Source organism: Malaclemys terrapin, chromosome 4 (assembly GCF_027887155.1).
Source record: "Malaclemys terrapin pileata isolate rMalTer1 chromosome 4, rMalTer1.hap1, whole genome shotgun sequence".
In the NCBI taxonomy this organism is placed as follows: domain Eukaryota; kingdom Metazoa; phylum Chordata; order Testudines; family Emydidae; genus Malaclemys; species Malaclemys terrapin.
Window position 1 is genome coordinate 2,939,401 of NC_071508.1, and position 22,038 is coordinate 2,961,438.

The window sequence follows — 22,038 nt, forward strand, 5'->3', positions numbered from 1 at the left end:
CTCAGTGATTGCACGTGGAGCGCTGCTGGCAAGAAAGACTCTGTTTGTTGGGGTCGCTGAGATCAGAACCCAGCCCTGACTGCACTGGGGTCAGTGGGGTCATTGCAGATTTTCTCCAGGGTCACGGAGATCAGCGCACACACAATGGGGGCGCTGAGCTCTGTAGGAGCCAGTCCCCAGCCCTCATAGCTCACAGGCTAAACAGACAAGACAAACCCAGGGTGAGGAGGGGAAACTGAGGCACAGCACAATGCAGTGACTTGCCCACGGTCACATAGGGAGTTGGGAGGTGAACCTAGGAGGCCTGGAATTTCCCTGGGCCATAAGCACAATAGCACTTCCCTGGTCCCCAACACCCAGCCTGGCTGATGTGTCTCTGAGGGTGGTGTGGAATAAGTAGATTCTGCAGCACCTCAGCCTTCATTTCACAAATTAATTCTCTAATCCTCATGGCTGCAACCCAACCGGTGTGACAGTTGCCAGAGTCTGCAGAGAGCCTGACACAACAGCTCTGAGCAGCAAGAATTGGCTGCATTTGTCTCCATGGGCTCGTTCACACTTGAAACTAATGATGTCACTTGCTGGCACATCACTGTACCTTGACCTACTGATTGTTTGGGTGGATGAGGCAAGAGAAGGGCATGGGGGTGACACCAATGCAGGGAGGGGTAGTTGGGAGTTGCCGTGGGGAGACTGAACAAGGATTCATGTCTATAGTTTAACTCCTGTTGATTCTGAAGCCTAATGACAACCCTTTAAAATGTCAGTTTTCACTCTGTCATTGCTGATGGTCTCAGCAGATGGGTGGGGGAAGGAGTGGGAGTGAAGCCCATGTGGGGCAAGGTGAACTGGGAGCTGACACAAGGAAGTGAGGATTGTTCACATCTATCGTGTCTGCCCATGTTGACTCTGGAGCCTAATGATGGCCTGTAACAATAGCAGTTGTCACTATTCCATGGCTGATTATGTTAGTGGGGGTGGGAATGGAGCCACCAGGGCAAGGGAACTGGGAGCTGCTACAGGGATGGAGGGAGGGAATTCAGCCCCACAGTTTAACTCTACAGCACAATGAGGGTGCTTGAAATCACAGCTGGGCTGGTTGAGATTTCCTGGTATTTCCTGGGGGGAGGGAGAGTTCAGATCTTTTCCCAGAGCCCGTCGCGGTTACGAATCTGTGTAGAGACACTGAGTCCCACTGGCTGCAGTTTCGCTTTTTAACAGAGATCTCCTCAGCAGTGTGGGGTGGGGCAACTGGGGAACCGCCGCATAACACCGCTGCATGGGGATGGCTTGCCTGGCACTGATATGCAGCCAGCTCTGGGGTGCGGCAGCAGGGGAACAGCCACACATGCTGCACAGGGATGGCTCGCCCAGGGCTGAGATGCAGCCGGCTCTGGGGCGGGGCAGCAGGGGAACAAGGGTGGTTGCAAGGCTCAGCTCTTCCCACGCCAGATCCCCGGTGCAAGGGGAAAGCTGGCGCGACTGGGGCTGCCGGGAGCAGAAGAATATTTTCTACTGACAGTGCTTCTCCAAAGGGCCCCGGGTGGGGATCTGGGATGCGAAGATTCCTGCAAAGTTTATGGGGCTCAGAGCAGTAAGGGGTGCTGGGCTGCAGGGAGGTGGGGAGGGGCTCAGTAGGGGGCGCTGGGCTGCAGGGAGCAGGTGGTGGGCTCAGTAGGGGGCGCTGTGCTGCAGGGAGCGGGTGGGGGGGCTCAGCACGAGGCGTTGTGTTGCAAGGAGCAGGGCGGAAGGCTTGATATGGAGGCAACGTAGTATATGAAATACTTTGAACTTAAACTCTAGATTGAAGCTCGAAGCCCTTTGCTGCGGTTTGTGAATCCGTTTTTTATTATTGTTTGAACACTATTGCAAAAATATGATTGTGCTGTGATTAACAGTATTCCATTCATTTTAAGCCATTGTAACATTACAATTTCCTCCAGGCGATATAGGTAGATGAGGCAAATGAAACCCAAATTGGGGTGGTAGTGGGGAATACCCAAGGTCACCAGTGTATTGACAATCAGACTTTGGGTGCAAACGTCGCCTCTGGTGTGCTGTGAACAAAGCTAGAACCCCGATCTCGGTCGGGGTCTGTGCAGCGCCCAGCACAACAGGGTCCCTGAGCTGTGAGGCGCCCGGTGCGACGGGAGGGCCCCGATCTCGGTCAGGGTCTGTGTAGAACTCGAATGGGGACCCCCAATCTCGGTTGGGATCTGTGCCGTGTTCAGCACAATGGAGACCCCGATCTCAGTTAGAATCTCTGGATACTATTGTATCATAAATAATAATAGAAATAATTAATAATAATTAATAGGCAACTAAACAAAAACGTTCCTCCCCAGAGCCAGCTGCATTGCGGCATCAGGCAATGTCATTTCTATATCCATAGGATGCGGGATTCTGCTGGGTAGGAGATCCCATTGGGAGGGGATCATAACACAAATGAAGGCGAGTGGCTTCTCTCATGCCCGATTCGACATCTCAGCAGCTGGGACCAGCCAGGAAATAGAGCTGCCGATTGGCACGTGACAATCTTCCATTGGGTGAAGCAAACAGACGAAGCGTGGGGGGAGAAAGAATTCTCTTCTGTGGGTTGGTGGCTAAGAGACATGGATCTTTCCTTTGTGTCCCTTCACTTTTTTATCTGCGAAAGTGACCAGAGAGACAACAGGCAGTGAGTTCATGAGGTATCTTTACCCATGATTATGATACTTTAGTGGATCCCAAAGCACTTTAGAAGCTGCACACACAGGGATCACTGGCTTGGTGCTGAGATGCAGCCACCTCTGGGGTGGAGTTGCAGGGGAGCAGCTGCGCAGTGAAGCTGCATGGGGACGGCTCACCTGGCACTGAGATGCAGCCAGCTCTGGGGTGGGGCAGCTGGGGAACAACTGCACACAACGCAGCACAGGGATAGCACACCCGGCCCTGAGATGCAGTCGCCTCTGGGGTGGGTGGCTGGGTACTGAGCGACCAGCACACAGTTTAATACAGGAAGAGGAGGTGACCCTGGTATCCAGCTGAAAGTGCAAGGGGGAACGAGGGAGGCAGAGCGAGGGATTCGGCTAAGATACCAGAATGAACACTTGGATTAAAGACGAAAGTGCCAGAGACACTGCAATGAACATTGTCAGCACAGCGCCCCCTAGTGCTGCATTGGGGCCATCCCTGACTGCCAGGGGACAGCACCTCTTTTGAGCCCCCACCCCGCTCCCTGCAGCACAGCGCCCCCTAATGCCACACTGAGGCACTGGAGCTAGTACTGACTGCCAGGGGAGAGGGTCTCTGCCCTGCTTCTCGCAGCTCAGCGCCCCCTAGTGCCGCACTAGAGTGGCTGGGGGTGGCAGAGCTGGGCTCTGGATGGTTTGGCGGTTGGCAGGCAGGGTGGAAGGTTGGTCCCAGGAGCTGGGAGGTAGCTCTGGTTGGGGAGGCAGATTGCAGGAGGGTCAGGTCGCTCTGCAGTGAGACCAGACATCCGAACACCCCCAGACTTTAAGGGGACTGAAAAGGGGGCCTCAGGTGCTAAGGGACTCACCTTCCCCTCGTTTGGCAGCGCCGGGTGGCACTGGCTTCTGCCCCTTGCCACTGGAACCTGCAGGAGAGAGAGATCTAATCAGTGAGTGACTCTGCATCACCCACATGGTTCCCTGCAGCACAGCGCCCCCTAGTGCATCACTGGGGCACAGGGGCCAGCACTGCCTGCTGGGGGAGAGCGCCCCCTACAGAGCCCTGCCTTACTCACTGTAGCACGGTGCCCTCTAACACTGCACTGGTGCATTGCTGTCAGCCCTGACAGGGAGAGCATCCCGTACCGAGCCCCAGCCCTGCTCCCTGCAGCTCAGCGCCCCCTAGTGTCACACTAGAGTGGCTGGTGGTGGCAGAGCTGGGCTCTGGATGGTTTGGCAGTTGGCAGGCAGGGTGGAAGGTTTTTCCCAGGAGCTGGGCGGTAGCTCTGGTTGGGGAGGCAGATTGCAGGAGGGTCAGGTCGCTCTGCGGTGAGACCACACTTCCGAACACCCCTCGGACTGCCTGGGGAGTGAATGTATCCTCAGGTGCTAAGGGACTCACCTTCCCCTCGTTTGGCACAACCAGGTGGCACTGACTTCTGCCCCTTGCCACTGGAACCTGTAGGGAACAGAGGTATAGTCAGTGAGTGTCTCTGTTAAGTCACCCAAATTATTCCCTACAGCACAACGGCCCCTCATAGTGCAGTGTGGCATTGGGGGTCAGCATTGGTGGTGAGGGGAGAGCACCCCCTACTGAGCCCCTGCCCCACTCCCTGCAGCCACGGCCACGCCTAGTGCTGCACTGGGGCATCGGGGCCAGCACTGACTGCCAGGGGAGAGAGCCCCCTGCTGAAACCCAGCCCCACCACCTGTAGTTCGGTGCCCCCTAGTGCCACACTAGAGTGGCTGGTGGTGGCAGAGCTGGGCACTGGATGGCTCGGTGGTTGGCAGGCAGGTAAGGTAGGTTTGTCCCAAGTGCTGGGAGGTATCTCTGGTTGGGGAGGTAGATTGAAGGAGGGTCAGGTCGTTCTGCAGTGAGACCACACTTCTGAACACCCCTGGGACTGCCTGGGGAGTGAAAGTGGGGCTCGGGCATTGAGGGACTCACCTCCTCGTTTGGCACAACCGGGTGGCACTGGCTTTTCCCACTCTCCACCGGAACCTGCAGCAGCAAGAAGTATAGTCAGGGAGTGTCTCCGAGTTACCAACCTTGTTCCCTGCAGCCCAGCGCCCCCTAGCACTGCAAGGGGGCATTGGGGTCAGCAGAAGAGAGTGCTCCCTACTGAGCCATCTGCCCCAATCCTTGCAGCGCAGCACCCCCTAGTGCTGCACTGCGGTATTGGGGTCAGCACTGGCTGTGAGGGGAGAGTGTCTCCTACTGACTTGCTCTGCTCCATGCAGTACAGCGCTTCCTACCACCACACTGGGACAGCAGGGCCAGCACTGACTGTCAGGGGTGATTGCCCCTTAATGATCCCTCCACGCCCTGCAACACAGCACCCCCTAGTGCCACACTAGAGTGGCTGGTGGAGGCAGAGCTGGGCTCTGGATGGTTTGGTGGTTGGCAGGCAGGGTGGAAGGTTTTTCTAAAGGAGCTGGGAGGTAGTTCTGGTCGGGGTGGGGGGGCAGACTGCAGGAGGGTCAGGTCACTCTGCAGTGAGACCACACTTCCTAACACTCCTCGGACTGCCTGGAAAGCGAAAAAGGGGTCTCAGTTGCTTAGCGACTCACCTTCCTCTTCTGTGGCACCACCAGGGTGGCACTGGCTTTTCCTCCTCTCCACCAGAACCTAAAGGAGAGAGAGGGATAGTCAGTAACTGTGTATCACCAACATTGTTCCCTGCAGCAGATCAGTGCCCCCTAACACTCCACTGGGGCACTGGGGTCAGCCCTGACTGCCAGAACACAGCACCCCCTACTGAGCCCTTGCACTGCTTCCCGCAGTGCAGTGCCCCCTAGTGCCACACTGGAGTAGCTGGTGGAGGCAGAGCTGGGCTCTGGATGGTTTGGTGGTTGGCAGGCAGGGTGGAAGGCTTGTCCCAGGTACTGGGAGGTAGCTCTGGTTGGGCAGGCAGATTGCAGGAGCACGAGGTTGCTATGCGGTGAGACCACACTTCTGAACACCAGTTATGCTGCCTGGGCAGTGAAAAAGTGTCCTCAGATGCTTAGGGACTCACCTTCCACACCTGTGGTACCACCAGTAGTTGGCACTGGCTTTTCCCCATCTCCACTGGAACCTGCAGGAGAGAGAGGTATAGTCAGGTAGTGTCTCTGAGTCACCCACATTGTTTCCCACAGCCCAGCGCCCTCTACCGCCACACTGAGGTATCAGGGCCAGCACTGGCTGCCAGGGAAGAGAACACGCTACTGAGCTCTGCCCCACCACCTGCAGCTCGGAACCCCCCGGTGTCACACTAGAGTGGCTGGTGGTGGCAGAGCTGGGCACTGGATGGTTTGGCGGTTGGCAGGCAGGGTGGAAGGCTTGTCCCAGGAGCTGGGAGGTAGCTCTGGTTGGGGAGGCAGATTGCAGGAGGGTCAGGTCGCTCTGCAGAGAGATCACACTTCTGAACAGCCCTCAGACTGCCTGGGCAGTGGAAAAGTGTCCTCAGATGCTTAGGGACTCACCTTCTCCACGTGTGGTACCACCAGTAGTTGGCACTGGCTTTTCCCCATCTCCACTGGAACCTGCAGGAGAGAGAGGCATAGACAGTGAGTGTCTCTGAGTCACCCACGTTGTTTCCTGCAGCCCAGCGCCCCCTAGTGTCGCAGTGGGCCATTGGGGTCAGCAGAAGAGAGTGCTCCCTACTGAGCCATCTGCCCCAATCCTTGCAGCGCAGCACCCCCTAGTGCTGCACTGCGGTATTGGGGTCAGCACTGGCTGTGAGGGGAGAGTGTCTCCTACTGACTTGCTCTGCTCCATGCAGTACAGCGCCTCCTACCACCACACTGGGACAGCAGGGCCAGCACTGACTGTCAGGGGAGAGTGCCCCTTAATGAGCCCCCCACTCCCTGCAACACAGCACTCCCTAGTGCCACACTAGAGTGGCTGGTGGAGGCAGAGCTGGGCTCTGGATGGTTTGGTGGTTGGCAGGCAGGGTGGAAGGTTTTTCTCCAGGAGCTGGGAGGTAGTTCTGGTCGGGGGGGGGGGGGGGAGGGGGGAGGTGCAGACTGCAGGAGGGTCAGGTCGCTCTGCAGTGAGACCACACTTCCAAATACCCACTAGACTGCCTGGAAAGCGAAAAAGGGGTCTCAGTTGCTTAGCGACTCACCTTCCTCTTCTGTGGCACCACCAGGTGGCACTGGCTTTTCCTCTTCTCCACCAGAACCTAAAGGAGAGAGAGGGATAGTCAGTAACTGTACATCACCAACATTGTTCCCTACAGCAGATCAGTGCCCCCTAACACTACACTGGGGCACTGGGGTCAGCCCTGACTGCCAGAACACAGCACCCCCTACTGAGCCCTTGCGCTGCTTCCCGCAGTGCAGTGCCCCCTAGTGCCACACTGGAGTAGCTGGTGGAGGCAGAGCTGGGCTCTGGATGGCATGGCGGTTGGCAGGCAGGGTGGAAGGCTTGTCCCAGGAGCTGGGAGGTAGCTCTGGTTGGGGAGGCAGATTGCAGGAGGGTCAGTCACTCTGCAGTGAGATCACACTTCTGAACACCCCTCAGACTGCCTGGGCAGTGGAAAAGTGGAAAGTTTAGGGACTCACCTTCCCCTCTTGTAATACCACCAGTAGTTGGCACTGGCTTTCCCCCCTCTCCACCGGAACCTGCAGGAGAGAGAGGCATAGTCAGGGCGTGTCTCTGAGTCACCCACGTTGTTTCCTGCAGCCCAGCGCCCCCTAGTGTCGCAGTGGAGCATTGGGGTCCGCACTGACTGTGAGGGGAGAGCTCCCACTACTGTGCCCCTGATCTGCGTCCCACAGCACAGCGCCCTCTACTGCCACACTGGGGTACCAGGGCCAGCGCTGACTGCCAGGAAAGGGCACCTCCTGCTCTCCCCTGCCCCACCACCTGCAGCTCAGCGCCCCTTAGTGCTGCACTAGGGTGGCTGGTGGAGGCAGAACTGGGCTCTGGATGTTTTGGTGGTTGGCAGGCAGGGTGGAAGGTATGTCCCACGTGCTGGGAGGTAGATCTGGTTGGGGAAGCAGATTGCAGGAGGGTCAGGTCTCTTTGCAGTGAGACCACACTTCTGAACACCAGTTATGCTGCCTGGGCAGTGAAAAAGTGTCCTCAGATGCTTAGGGACTCACCTTCCCCACGTGTGGTATCACCAGTAGTTGGCACTGGCTTTCCCCCCTCTCCACTGGAACCTGCAGGAGAGAGAGGCATAGTCAGGGAGTGTCCCTGAGTCACCCACATTGTTTCTTGCAGCCCAGCGCCCCCTAGTGTCGCAGTGGGGCATTGGGGTCAGCACTGACTGCCAGGGGAGAGTGCCCAATACTGAGCCCCTGATCTGCTTCCCACAGCACAGCGCCCTCTACCACCACACTGGGGTATCAGGGCCAGCGCTGACTGCCAGGGAAGAACCCCCACTACTGAGCCCTGCCCCACCACCTGCAGCTCAGCACCCCCCATTGGCACACTAGAGTGGCTGGTGATGGCAGGGCTGGGCTCTGGATGGCATGGCGGTTGGCAGGTAGGGTAGAAGGTTGTCCCAGGTGCTGGGAGGTAGCTCTGGTTGGGGAGGCAGATTGCAGGAGGGTCAGGTCGCTTTGCAGTGAGACCAGACATCCGAACACCCCTCAACTGCCTGGGCAGTGGAAAAGTGTCATCAGGTGCTTAGGGACTCACCTTCCCCTCTTGTGGTACCACTAGTTGGCACTGGCTTTTCCCCATCTCCACCAGGAGCTGCAGGAGAGAGAGGCATAGTCAGTGAGTATCTCTGAGTCACCCACATTGTTTCCTGCAGTACAGCGCCCCCTAGTGTTGCAGTGGGGTATTGGGGTCAGCACTGACTGTGAGGGGAGACCACCCACTTTTGAGTTCCTACCCCAATCCCTACAGCATAGTGCCTCCTAGTGTGACTATGGGGCATTGGGGCCAGCCTTGACTGCCATGAGTGAGCAGCTTGCCCCCTGTACAGCACACTGTTTTTCCTGTCTGGTCTCCCATCCAACTATTGACCTAGCCCCACCCTGCTTAGCATGGGCACCTAAAGGAATTGAGGTTGCTGTCTGGATCGCCCCTTACTTGGTGTAGGCTTCATTGGGCATCTGTCCTCTTCTTTGACTGCTGGAACTGGCATGGGCTGCTTGGCAAAGTAACCATCCCGCGTGATGTCCATGATCCATTTCTCGTATGCTCTAACTTCTGTGTACACCCCAGGCCGGCTCTTCCTCCCGCAGCCATTGCCAAAGCTGGAGAGGCCAGTCAGGAACCAGGTGCCCTTCTCATTGCAAATCAGAGCCCCCCCATCATCGCCCTGGAGAGTCAAGAGCAAAGGGACAACTGCATGAACTCCAGAGGGGGTGGGTTCTCAGGGCCTGTTGGACAGCGGATATTCTGGGTCTTCCCCAGGGAGTGGCTGCAGGAGGAGACATCCCAGAAATTCAGTGGAACAGTCCTCCTCCATGAATGACCATGAGCTACCCCAGTGCACAGTGGGTCAGAGGTTGCACAGACCATCTCTGCACCATGGAGAGCTGTGGAGTGCTCCGTCCATGCCCAACCCAAGGCAGGATGGATTAGCCATGGACAATAGGAGAACCAGGACATGCTGGATCCATGCCCTACCCAACACTGGATGGCTCAGTCCTGGGCAAAAATAGGACACATCAGTACCATGGACAGCTCCAGAGGAACGAGGGTGTGCGGGAAACCTGCCTGACCCAAAAGCACGTAGCCCAGCAATGGCCAATAGAAAATTTCAGTACCATGGACAGTACCATAAGCCCCATGTACTGCTGGGCACATGCCCCGCTGAATGCTGGATGGTTCAGCCCCGGAGGATAGGACACCTCAGCACCATGGACAGCTCCAGAGGCACCAGCGTCTACATTCAAGTGATCAGCACCCTGAACGTCCAGAGCATCTGATAAGCCAACGGGGCAGGGGTGAGATGGGGGGACGGAAAGCCTGCCAGAACCAGGCCTTTGTGTGGAAAATGGGGGAATGTCTCCATTGATGGAGCCATGGAGATCAGTCCTTCAGAGCCAGCTGTTGTGGCTGCCCAGATGTTCTGCAGACCCTGGGGCCATGCTGTGCCTAGGATGGCTCACTCACCTCACAGCTGGTGTTCTTCTGTTGAGCAGCACAAAGCATGTCTGGGAGGATGGACACTGGCTCACCAGCTGAGCTGGACCGGTTGTAGGCACAGTTACAGGCAACAGGTCCCATGAGATCCACCTCCACGCCCTGGAGCGGTTGCGGTGTGGATGCCCGAGCTGTGAAAACACAGAGACATTGTGTTGGAAGTTACCAAACCCTACCCCTTATCCCACCCTCTGTCCCTTGAGCCATCCAGTTACTGCCTGGGGACCGGATCGGGGTCGGCGCCCCGTAGAGGGGAAAGGCCCCCGTGTCCCACATACCATTCTCCCGTCCCCTGACCCAGCAGGTGCTGCCGAGCTGGAATTGGTGTGTGTCGTAGGGGACGCAGACAGCCCAGATGTTCTCCCCAAACACCACTGGCTTGGCGAGCATCAGCAGCGCAATGTCAGAGCCGTCAGTCACATTCACGTAGGCTGCGTGGAGGATGAGCTTCTGTAGGCCCCTCTCTTCTTGCCAGCGTGGCTCTGCCCCCTCCCGCTGCTCACCCAGGAGCACCTTCCAGTCTGTGGGTTCCTGCCGCCTGCAACACAGCCCCCACAGTGGGTTACTAATATGTCAGGGCAGGGAGCTGGGAGTCAGGACTTCAGGGTTTGATCCATGGCTCTGGTAGGGGAGTGGTGTCTAGTGGTTAGAGCAGAAGGGGATGGGGGTCAGGACTTCTGGGTTCTATCCCTGGCTCTGGGAGGAGAGTGGGGTCTAGTGCTTAGAGCAGAGGAGGATCGGGGTGGGGGTCAGGACTCCTGGGTTCTATCTCTGGGAGGGGAGTGGGGTCCAGAGGGGAGCTGGGTAGGGCACCCATTACAGACAGTCATTCATCTCTGATAGAGACATGGATACCCTGGGGTGTGTGACACCTCTCCCTCCCTCCCCAACCCCTGCTGCGTCACCCCCACCTCATGCCCCTCACTCACCCGATGAAGCAGTGAGCAGCCGCCAGCACCCAGCTCTCAGAGATCAGTGTTCCCCCGCAGACGTGCTGCCCCCCAGATTGTAGGCTCACGTACCAGGGCCAAGGCCCCTTGGCAGTGACACTCAGCTCATGTCCCTTCAGCTTCCCGCAACCTGGAGAGATTAGGAGTCAGTAGCCTATTACCTGCCCCTCACAGCCAGCCAGTCCCCCACTCTGGGGCTGGAACAGAACCAGTGCCCCCTAGAGGGGAAAGGCCCCATGTCTCAGTCCCCACTCCCTAGATGAACCAGTCTTCTGCCCTGTGGCCAGATCAGAGCCAGTGCCCCCTAGAGGGGAAAGGCCCCATGTCCCATTCCCCACCTCCCTGAGCCAGCCAGTCCCCTGCCCTGTGGCTAGATCAGAGCCAGCGCCCCCTAGAGGGGAAAGGCCCCATGTCCCATTCCCCACTGGCCGTACCTCTGCATTTTCCATGGTCGCTGCTGAAGGGGGGCGGCGCAGTCTGGACAGAGAAGGAGGCTCCCCCCGTGTGGTTCTGGATCCAGCCGGTGTAGGCCGTGACCTCGGTCAGCAGAATGGGGCTGTGGGGCCGGGCACAGCCCACTGAGAAGCTTATGATCCCAGCCTGGAACCACGTCCCATTCTCGGAGCAGGCCACCGGCCCCCCGGAATCACCCTGGGGAGGGATGGGCAGGGAGAGTCAGATTGGGGAGCAAGGTGTGATCCCTTTGCCCCTTCTACCCCCTCCAAACAAGGGGCAGCCCCTCTGCTCTCCTCCCACAACCCATCTGCTTCCCCTTCCTTCTCTCCAACCCCCTAGCCCAGCCCCTCCCCCAACTTGCAACCCCCTTTCATTCTCACCTGGCAGGGCCCCTGGCCCCCACTCTGAGACCCGGCACAGATCAGCCCTGGCCCGGCAGGGTTGGAGAGCTCCTTCTGGCGCAGGTTATTGTGGATGCAGTTGCAGGTCTCTGCACTGAGTAGGTCCAGCTCCACCTTCTTGAGAGGCTTGGGGGGTGGGAGGGTCACTGCGGGGAGGGAAAGAAGAAGTGTCAGTGCCCTGTTGGGGACGAGCGTACCCCGGGTGGACAGGGGGCTAGATGTCTCCATCTTTGCCGGGAGCTCTCCCCTCTCACTCACTGTCCTCCTTCACCCTGCCCCAGCCAGTGGCCCAGCACTGGGACCCGAAGGCGAATCGGTGGTTGGGGTAGGGCAGGCAGATGGGGCCTACGTCACGGCTGAAGGAGACAGGCTCAGCCAGTCGCAGCAGGGCGATGTCCAAGCCCTTGGTGTAGTCTTTGTACCGCTCATGGGTGATGATCTGGGACACGTTCCGCACTACACCCTGTAACGGGCCACCACTCAGCCTCAGACGCCCTAGCACCACCTTCCAGGAGGATGGGTCCTTGGTTGTGTCTTTCCTGCAGGGAGATAAGAGACAGGGTGTCATTACCGGGCTGGGGAAATGCTGGGTTCTAGACCCTGCTTTTATAGGCTTATTGCTCTGTTGGGGGTACTGAGTTCTAGGCTTGTCCCAGATTGTACACATATATCTATCTTGCTTCCTGACTCTTGGTGATGCACTTGGTTCTAGGTTAATGGATGTTGATGGTTCTAGATTCCCTGTTCTGGGACTATTGAGTATGATGCACTCTGCTCCAGATTCGTGTCTCTTGGCGGTGTTCATCTTTTTAGATGCATGGCTCTAGACTCGCTCTGGATGACAGTTGTAGATTCATGGCTCTAGGTTTATTCTAGATGGTGCCTGCAAAACTAAATTCATGGCTTTTGCTGGTGCTCACTGTTCTACCTTCATGGTTCTAGACCAGTTCTAGACAGTACATAAAATTATATAATTGTGGGTCTAGACTAATTCTAGATGTTGTATACAGCATGAGGTTCTTTGCTCTGGTTTGTACATATTGTTTTAGTTTCCTGCCTCTATGTTTGTTCTAGATGCTGCATGCAGCTCTAGATTCACTGCTTTTGATGGTACACACCTTTCTAGATTTATGTCTCCTTTCTTTACAGATTGTGCATACATATCTAGAGCCACAACTGTAGTTGGTGCACACAGTTTACATGCCCAGCTCTAGGCTCGTTCTAGATGCCGTGCATGGTTCTAGGCTAATTGCTCTGTACTCTAAATCCTGAACACCCTTCTAGATGTTGCAGATGCTCTAGATTTCATCTCAGGATGTTGTACTTCTAGACTAACGTCTAGAGTCTCTGGTGTAGGTGGTTTGAGAAAAGGTCACGTCTAGAATCATAAATGTAGGCTTTCTATTCTGGGTGTCACACATGGTTCTCGCTTTCTTTCCCTAGGCTATCCAATAGTCCTGGATGTACAGATCCAATCTCTCTAATCTAGGTGTAAAATACAGTTCTAGATGCACAGCTCTCGACTCCATTCTGGAGACCATGCTGGGTGCTAGAACAGCTCTCTGCCCCTGGATGATGTGTGCACTGTTCTAGACTGAGAAATCTGGTGTCCATGGCTATAGATGAGCAGCCCTGTTACTCTCAGCACTATTTGACACACGTAGCTCTAGCTGCCCCATTCTAGAGGCCATGCAGACTTATGTCCCCAAGGTTCTAGCTCTGAGGTTCTAGACTTACCCGATGAAGCAGTGAGCAGCTGAAAGAATCCATTTGTCACCGATCAGGGTCCCTCCACACATGTGCTCCCCGCGGAGCTGCAGGCTGGCTTGCCAGGGCCACTCCCCTCTCAGGGCATTGTCCCCACCGACGATCCGGCTAAAGTCTCTCTGCTGGCCACAGACTGGTCCTGTAGAGAGCGGGGAAATTAGTGATCACATAATAATCCTACCCCATATATGAAAAAAACAGAGAGGGAGCTGGTTATTCCAGGAGGGGAGTGGGGTCTAGGGGGTTAGAGCTGCGGGGGCTGGGAGCCAGGACTCCTGGGATCTATCCCTGGTTGTGGGAAGTGAGTGGGGTCTAGTGGGTTAGAGCAGGGAGGGTAGGGGGCATGGACTCCCGGGTTCTATCCCTGGCTCCAGGAGGAGAGTGGGGTCTAGTGGGTTAAAGCATGGGGAGGCTGTGTGTGTGTGGTTGTGTGTCACTGCTGTTGTGGGTGTGTGTGATTTTGTCAGCCTCATTCTGCATACTCTTGTGTGTGTCTCACTGTCCTTACATGCCTGGTGGCATGTGTGAATTCCATGCAGCTGGATTGCACTGGACAAAGTCTCTGCAGCATCCGTTGCATGATTTACCAAACCTCCCTTGCCCCTCAGCCTGGAACTCTGGAGCCTTCATGCAAAGGTTGCAATGGCTTTACTTGTGTATCCTATTAATATAGACTCATGGAAATGTGGGGCTGGAAGGGACCAGGAGAGGGCATCAAGTCCAGCCCCCTGCACTGAGGCAGGACCAAGTAAACCTAGACCAGCCCTGATAGATGTTTGTCCAACCTGTTCTAAGAAATCTCCAGTGATTTGGAGTGAAATGGTCCTGCTTTGAGCAGGGGGTTGGACTAGATGACCTCTTGAGGTCCCTTCCAACTCTGATATTCTATGATTCTATGATTCTATGGGGATTCCACAACCTCCCTTGGAAGCCCGTTCCAGAGCTTCACTCCCCTGAGAGTTAGAAAGTTTTCTTCTAATTTCTAACCTAAATCTTCTTTGCTGCAGATTAAGCCCATTGCTTCTTGCCCTACCATCGGTGGACGTGGCGAACAATTGATCACCAGCCTCTGTACAAGAATCCTTAACCTATTTGAAGACTGTTATCAGGTCCCCCCTTAGTCTTCTTTTCTCAAGGCTAAACACGCCCTGTTTTTTGAACCTTTCCTCATAGCTCAGGTGGTCTAAACTTTTCCCAGGTTTTTTTGCTCTCCTCTGGACTCTCTCCAATTGGTCCACATCTTTCCTAAAGTGCGGTACTCAGAACTGGACACAGTCCTCCAGCTGAGACCTCACCAGTGCTGAGCAGAGGGGAACAATGACCTCCCGGGTCTTCCATACGACACTCCTGCTCATACACCCCAGACTGATATTAGCCTGCGTCACACGGTCGACTCCTATTCTCCCTGTGATGTGCTATAAGCCCCGGAGCGTTCCCAGGAGTACTACACCTAGCCAGTTATTCCCCATTTTGTAGCTGTGCGTTTGACTTTTCCTTCCTACATGCTGCACTTTGCGCTTGTCCTTATTGACCTTCCTCTTGTGGATGTCAGCCCAGTGCTCTGGGCATTGACTCATTTGCAGAAGCCTATTGTGAAGTGCATAACTCCTCCTTTCCAGAGCCGCCGTTCCTACTCCCCACCCACCACAGCTCCGGGGCAGATGGAACCAGCCACTCAGGAGCCTGGAGGAGGGCAGCCAACCTCAGGCACCTCCTGTCCCACAAGTTCAGATCAGAGGGATGTTGGGCTTCCTACCTGCTGCCGCTGCTCCTTGCTGGAGGCCTGTGAGGGAGAGAAAACAAGGGTGAGAAGCCTGTGTCAGTAGCCTCTGGGGGATGATTTCCTCTGGAGGGAGGTGCTGGCTCAGCAAGCCACAGTATCTGACTCCAGGCCAGGCCAGGCCCAATATGTCCAGTGGACTTAGAAGGGAGAATTTACATTTCTGAGGCATCATCTTCTGTGGATTAGAGCTCACGGGTTAGAACATGAGGGGTTGGGAGCTAGGACTCCTGGGTTCCATGCCTGGCTCTGGGAGGATCATGGGGGCTAGTGCGTTAGAGCATGAGGGGCTGGGAGTCAGGACTCCTGGGTTCTATTGCTGGCTCTGGGGAGGGAGTGGGTCTGGTGGTTAGAGCAGGGGAAGGGAGTCAGCAGGACACCTGGGTTCTATTTGCAGTTCTCAGAGGATAAAAAGGCAATAGACTAAAAAACAAAAGGGTCTAAAGCCCAAGGACACGTAAGGGGATGGGGGAATATGAAATGGTTAAAAACCCAACAAAATCACCTGGGTGAAAGAAAAGGAAACTGTTTTTAAAAAGTAACAAGCAAATATTGGTATTGTGCTTACAAACACATAGGGCTGTGCGCTAGGGGGCGCTCTCCCCGGGCAGTCAGTGCTGGCGCCAATGCCCCGGTGCACCATTAGGGGGCGCTGTGCTGCAGGGAGCAACTCGGTAGGGGACGCTTTCCCCTGGCAGTCAGTGCTGGCACTGATGGCCCAGTGTGGCACCAGGGGGCGCTGTGCTGAACGCAGCGGGAGGGTGGGGGGCTCAGTAGAGGGAGCTCTCCCCTCGCTGCTGCCCCCCAGTGTGGCACCAGGGGGCGCTGTGCTGAACGCAGTGGGAGGGTGGGGGGCTCAGTAGGGGACGCCCTCCCCTCGCTGCTGCCCCCCAGTGTGTCACCAGGGGGCGCTGTGCTGAACGCAGCGGGAGGGTGGGGGGCTCAGTAGGGGGCGCCCTCCCCTCGCTGCTGCAGGGAATGGGGGCTCAATAGCAGTGGTGGGATGTTAATGTGAACAGTGACTGCACCTTGCCTGGCTCGGTCCCCTCTGGATTCCCCTCTAGGAAGCTCTCACCTCCTGGGTGGAGGTGCCTCATGTGGGTGCAGTCCAGGGGGCATGGTGCTCATCTACCAGTGCTGGGATTTCCATTGCCCCATCTGGCTCTGTATCCTGCCCGCTCCAGCAGTGATGTATCCGAGGAAGTTGCCATCTCCCCACTCTGTTGCTGAATGTCTCTTGCACCACGGTGTTTGACAGAGAGGAAGCTCTTCCTTCCTGTTCCCACTCACAGGCAATTGCTTTCTGCCCTGGAGCATGGGAGTGGCACCACTCCACCAGCAAATCCCCTACAGGCAGCAGCTTCCCCTCAGCCTGATGGATCCCCGTGGGCTATGAACTGCACGGGGGGTGACGGACTGTCATGCACCCCCCCTAGCCCCCTAGTTTGTGCTCCCCGCAGCCTGGGCTGCACGCCCAGTTGGCTGTCAGCTCGAGTCTCACTCTAGTGCAATCCTCTGATGCACCAGCAAGCAATTATAATAGGGCACTATCATGAAGACTGGGGCCAATTATTCCAAGTGCTCCAGTATCCACAAACAGACGCCGACTGGCTTGAAAATGGCTGTACCTCATGAGGTGGGGTATTTGAAGTCATCCCGAAATATCGCCCCCTAAAAAATCACACGACAGCGACAACTTCCAGCTTCTACCGCTTTGTTTGTGCACACCTAGCGATGAAACGGTGGCTCTCATCGACCTCAAAACTGATCTCCCCGGCTAAGGTTGGATCTCAGCTCCTGCCCCCTTTGGGGAAGCGAGAGTGACAAAAGTTATCCTGGCTAAATGTTAGCTCTCCAGTGTGTCTGGAGGCCAAGCAAGGAGCCGGGGGGAGAAAAACTCTTTGGCGTGTGAGCCGCAGGATTTGGTGACTAGCTGTGATAGGAAACCTCATCAGCACCTACGTGCTTGGAGTCTGAGCCCTGCCTTCTGTACAGACTATTTTTGGTAATGTTTCCTGGAGACCAAAGTTCCTGGTTTCGGAGTTGATATTTCAAAATTCTGAGAAACGTCAAGCATGAGGAAGCAGGTTGCTTAACGCCAGGACGGGAACTCCTAATAGACAGTCCTAGACTAGGTCTACCCTGGGGTGGGGTGGGGGTCGACTTAAGATACGTAACTTCAGCTACGCGAATAGCATAGCTGATGTCAGCATATCTTAGGTCGATTTACCCGGCTGTGAGGACGGCGGCGAGTCGACCGCTGCCGCTCCCCTGTCGACTCCGCTTCCGCCTCTCGCCATGGTGGAGTTCCGGAGTCGATGGCAGAGCGATCGGGGATCGATTTTATCGCATCTACACTAGACACAATAAATCGATCCCCGATAGATCGATCACTACCCGTCGATCCGGCAGGTAGTGTAGACATTCCCCTAGTCTAAGGACTGGCATACAGTTGCTATTGACCAGGATCCTGTCCTCAATCAAAGCTCATGGAAAAGTAAAGCCCCAAAACCAGATTCCAGCTGTCTGCAAGAACTCATCCAATCTGCACAAACCCAAGGACCGTCCTGATCGATTTCACCCTTCCTTGGGCTGTAGTTCCTTGGAAAACGGTGTTCCAAAGGACTTATCAGACCCTAGAAACATTTTCGGCACGTTCGGCCCCCTTGCTTGTGCTGTCATTGCAGAGAATTGCACATGTTCTTTTTGGATCCAACTTAGTCCAAGGGTGAGGTGCCTGAGTCATGCTCCCACCTCGATTTAATTAATATGCCTTTCCAGCGGAATGCTTGCGACATAGAGACTCGGGGCCTGCACGTGGATGTGAGAACACCTCAAAAGAGCAGCTCTCAAAGCAGAAACTTTGGCAAAACTCCCCCAAACAAGTCTCGGCAGAACGATGTTAGATAAGGATGCTGATAACTTTGGGGAGGGTGCAGAGAAGAGCCGTGAGAATGATTAAAGGCTGTGAAAACCTGCCTCATAGTGAGATGCCCGAGGAGCTCAACCTATTTAGCTTAACAAAGAGACAGTTAAGAGCTGACTTGGTCACTGTCTATAATGACCTGCATGGGGAGCGAATATTTGATAATGGGCCCTTCAGTCAAGCAGAGAAAGGTTTAACAGGATCTAATGGCTGGAAGTTGAAGCCAGACAAATTCAGATTGGAAATAAGGTGCAAATTTTTAACAGCGAGGGGAATTTAATCAATGGAACAATTTACCAAGGGTGGATTCTGCATCCCCGGCTATTTGTAAATCAAGATTGGATGTTTTTCTGAGAGATCTGCTGTAGTTCAAGCACTGAAGTCCGACCACTAGGCTACATCTACACTACTGCTGGGATCGACTCTCTGATATCGATCCACCGGCGGTCAATTTAGCGGGTCTAGTGAAGACCCACCAAATCGACAGCAGATCGCTCTGCCATCAACCTCTGTACTCCACCCCCAATGAGAAGAGTAAGGTAAGTCGATGGGGGAGTTTATCCCGTCGACCCCCAGCGGTGTAGACCCCGCAGTAACTCGACCGAAGGTACATCCACTCCAGCTGTAGCTGGAGTTGTGTGGCGTGGGTCGACTTACCGCAGTAATGTAGACATCAGACTCTAGGTTCTAGTGATGTGGAATCTATGAATGCAAGTAATATACACCAGTGGTTCTCAAGATGTAGTCCGCAGATCACTGAGGGGCCGGCGGATTATGTCTAAGGGGTTCACAAAGACTTAAACTGACTGAACAGAACTCAACTCTATGTACACAGACAATAGATTTCCCAAGGGGACGGCAGCTCCCTTTGACATTTTTTAGGGGTCTGCAAATGAATAAAGGTTGAGAACCACCCATGCACGTAACACACGTTCTCAGAAAGCTTCCAAGAGCAGGACTGAAACTCTTAGTGCATGGGCGATACTCAGATACGCTAGCCACAGCACGTTGTCTCCAGCCACCTGGCTGTGTGAATTCTGGTGGCCATCAAACCCCAATGTGGCTGCACACACAACTTTCTCTGGCTCATCAAAAGTTCGCGGGGCGTTTCCTGCCTACCTGGCCAGTGCATCTGAGTTGAGAGTGCTGTCCAGAGCGGTCACAATGGAGCACTCTGGGATAGCTCCCGGAGGCCAATACAGTTGAATTGCGTCCACACTACCCCAAATTCGATCCGGCAAGGCCAATTTCAGCGCTAATCCCCCCGTCAGGGAGGAGTACAGAAATCAAGTTTAAGAGCCCTTTAAGTTGACAAAAATGGCTTCGTCGTGTGGACGGGCGCAGGGTTAAATCGATCTAACGCTGCTAAATTCGACCTAAACTCGTAGTGTAGACCAGGGCTTGGAGATCCAACCTTTACCCTGATTAGCCTTGTCGGTGCTGGGCACCAGCTGAGATCGATGCTGAGCAGAGGAGGTCAGTTCGGAGGTGGATCAGAGCCATTGTTTAAGCCCTGGGTGTGGCTGAAAAAGTTACAAGAACTGTAAAAGAGCTCAGTCTACTAAGCTTAACAAAGAGAAGGTTTCAGGGGTGACTTGATACCATGTATCTACACAGGGAACAAATATTTGATAATGGGCTCTTCAGGCTAGCAGAGAAAAGTCTAACACAACCCACTGGCCGGAAGCTGAAGCTAGGTAAATTCAGACGGGAAATAAGGTGTAAATTTTTAACGGGGAGGGTAATTACCATCGGAACAATTTGCCCAAGGTCGTGGTGGATTCTCCATTGCTGCATTTTTTGAATCAAGATTGACTTTCTCCAAGAGATCTGCTCTAGGAATTATTCGGGGGCAGGTCTCTGGTCTGTGTTCTCCAGGGAGGTCAGACTAGATGATCACAATGGTTTGGGAATCTGTGAATCCATCCGCCATTAACGGGAGCCGGAGTCGCATTAGGCCACTGGCGAGGGTGCTAGAACTGGGGTTGGGGAGGGCTGGGTTTTCGTAACGGAGGGAGCTCAGGGCCATGGGAAAAGGGACCAGGGAGGAGATCGCGTGAGAGGCAGCTGGCTGGGAGTTGGAAGCCTGGACCCAGAACCAGAGCCAGGGGAGCCGGAGGGAGATTTGCAGGGGCTGTGGAGAGGATCTGCAGGAAGGGGAAGGCTCCTGCCACAGCCCCGGTGGAGGGGAGCTGGCAGGGAGGCTGTGCTGTGCGATAAGAGCCAAGAAGACCTGTGGAGGCACGAGGCTGAGTCCCGACAAGGAGCCCCGAGGAAGGAGGGCGGGGGTGGGAAGGGAGCCTGGGAAACCCAGGGTGGGACAGTTAGAAGGTAAAGACTCCAGGAGCTGGGGCATCTCACAGCAGCAGGCCAGGCCTGAAAGTGGGCTCAGGGCTGAGTTGAGACTGAGGAGACCCCGAGGCAGCGGGAGATGCGGTGAGCCCCCAGCAGGGCTTGGAGATGGAGCAGGAGCCGAGTGGGAGCTGGAGTAAAGGTACTGGGATTTCTTGGAGTGATCTATATTGAAGGGCCGGGGGCCTGAGGAACTCCCAGGAAGAGGGGCAGAGAAGGCTGGAATGTGGAGTGTTGTTTGATGTGGATTTGGGAGTGGAGTACCCCAGAATTAAAATGGGAGCTGGCTGTGATTTGGGAGGCAGGACTCCTGGGTTCTCTCCCCAGCTCTGGGAGGAGAGTGGGGTCTGGTGGGTTAGAGCAGGGGGTCTGGGAGCCAGGACTGCTGGGTTCTATCACCAGGTCTGGGAGGGGAGTGGGGAGCAGTAGTTGGAGCATGGGGTGGGGGGCTGGGTCTGGGAGGGTGGGACACTGGGAGTCATGATACCCCAAGTGCTCCAGTTTTGCCCGTGCACCAGAGAATCTGGTGCCAGGTGCATTGGAAGCTGTCTTGCCACCCTGCCCGGAGCTGAGCACTAATTTGGAGGAAGCCGTTGACGGAACTTTATACACTTACTCAGCAATAGCAAACAAACCGGGGAGCTTCCTGTTCAGGGAAATGAGAATTTCCCCTACAATCCAGCCCCAAATGTAAACAAAAGCCCATAGCAAATACCCAGCGCTGTCCAATGCTGGCCCAGCCTGGCCTTTCCTCTTTCCCCAGGAGTGGGGCTCACCTCATCCCTAGGGACAGCTGATATCTCCTCCCTGCTGCTACTCAATGTCCCCTCTTATTGCTGGGTGAGGATGGCAGAGGCTGGATTCACCCCGCGCAGGAGGTGTTAGCAGGACCGGGAGTCTGGATCAAGGCACTTTACAATCCTGGGTTCTCTCCCCAGCTCGGGGAGGGGAGTGGGGTCTAGTGGTTAGAGCAGGAGGGGCTGGGAGCCAGGACTCCTGGGTTCTCTCCCCAACTCTGGGAGGGGAGTGGGGAGCAGTAGTTGGAGCATGGGGTGGGGGGCTGGGATTCAGGACTCCTGGTTTCTATCTCTGGCTCTGGGAAGGTAGTGGGGTCTAGTGGGATAGAGCAGGAGGGGCTGGGAGCCAGGACTCCTGGGTTCTATCCCCAGCTTTGGGTTTGCAGGTCCTGTCACCATTCCCGTCCACACAGTAGCTCGGTGCCTAAATCAGTCTAGCCACAACAGATCGGCAAACCGCACCAACCCCCTCCTGCAGCCAGATTTCCCTCCCGTCCCGTGACTCACAGATCCCGATCAGCAGCAGTTGCTGAAGGCTGAGAGATTCCATCCTCCGTGGGCCCATCTCCTGCGATTCTCCTGCGCCTGCCTCCTAGGCACAGTTTAAATACACCTCGCACCTGCCACCCCAAGTCGTCACGCCCGGGTGCACCTTGCCAGAATTACACAATGAGGCGTGCGTGTGCGAAGGGGTTACTCACTGCCGCTGCATCAGGGCTTTCTCCGCCCCGCGGGCTCGTGACTGCTCCTTGCTGAGCTGTGCAGGAGTCACAAACACAGGGGGCTTCTGCCCCTTCCTTGCGGCTTTTCTAATGGATCTAGAAATTGTGTCCATTTTTGGCCATTA

General features: G+C 55.6%; 1 protein-coding gene across 1 annotated transcript; it reads right to left on the reverse strand.

Annotated features, from left to right (window-relative positions):
* Positions 1-6,758: 6,758 nt before the first annotated feature.
* LOC128835549 (serine protease 53-like) lies at positions 6,759-21,741 on the reverse strand. The gene is made up of 14 exons (XM_054025079.1): positions 21,699-21,741; positions 15,093-15,119; positions 13,307-13,475; positions 11,828-12,108; positions 11,549-11,715; positions 11,147-11,363; positions 10,692-10,842; positions 10,041-10,300; positions 9,733-9,893; positions 8,701-8,932; positions 8,302-8,358; positions 7,761-7,820; positions 7,218-7,277; positions 6,759-6,835 (listed from the first exon to the last, which is right to left on the reverse strand). The coding sequence occupies exons 1-14, from the start codon at positions 21,739-21,741 to the stop codon at positions 6,759-6,761; spliced, it is 1,962 nt and encodes a 653-aa protein (XP_053881054.1).
* Positions 21,742-22,038: the final 297 nt, after the last annotated feature.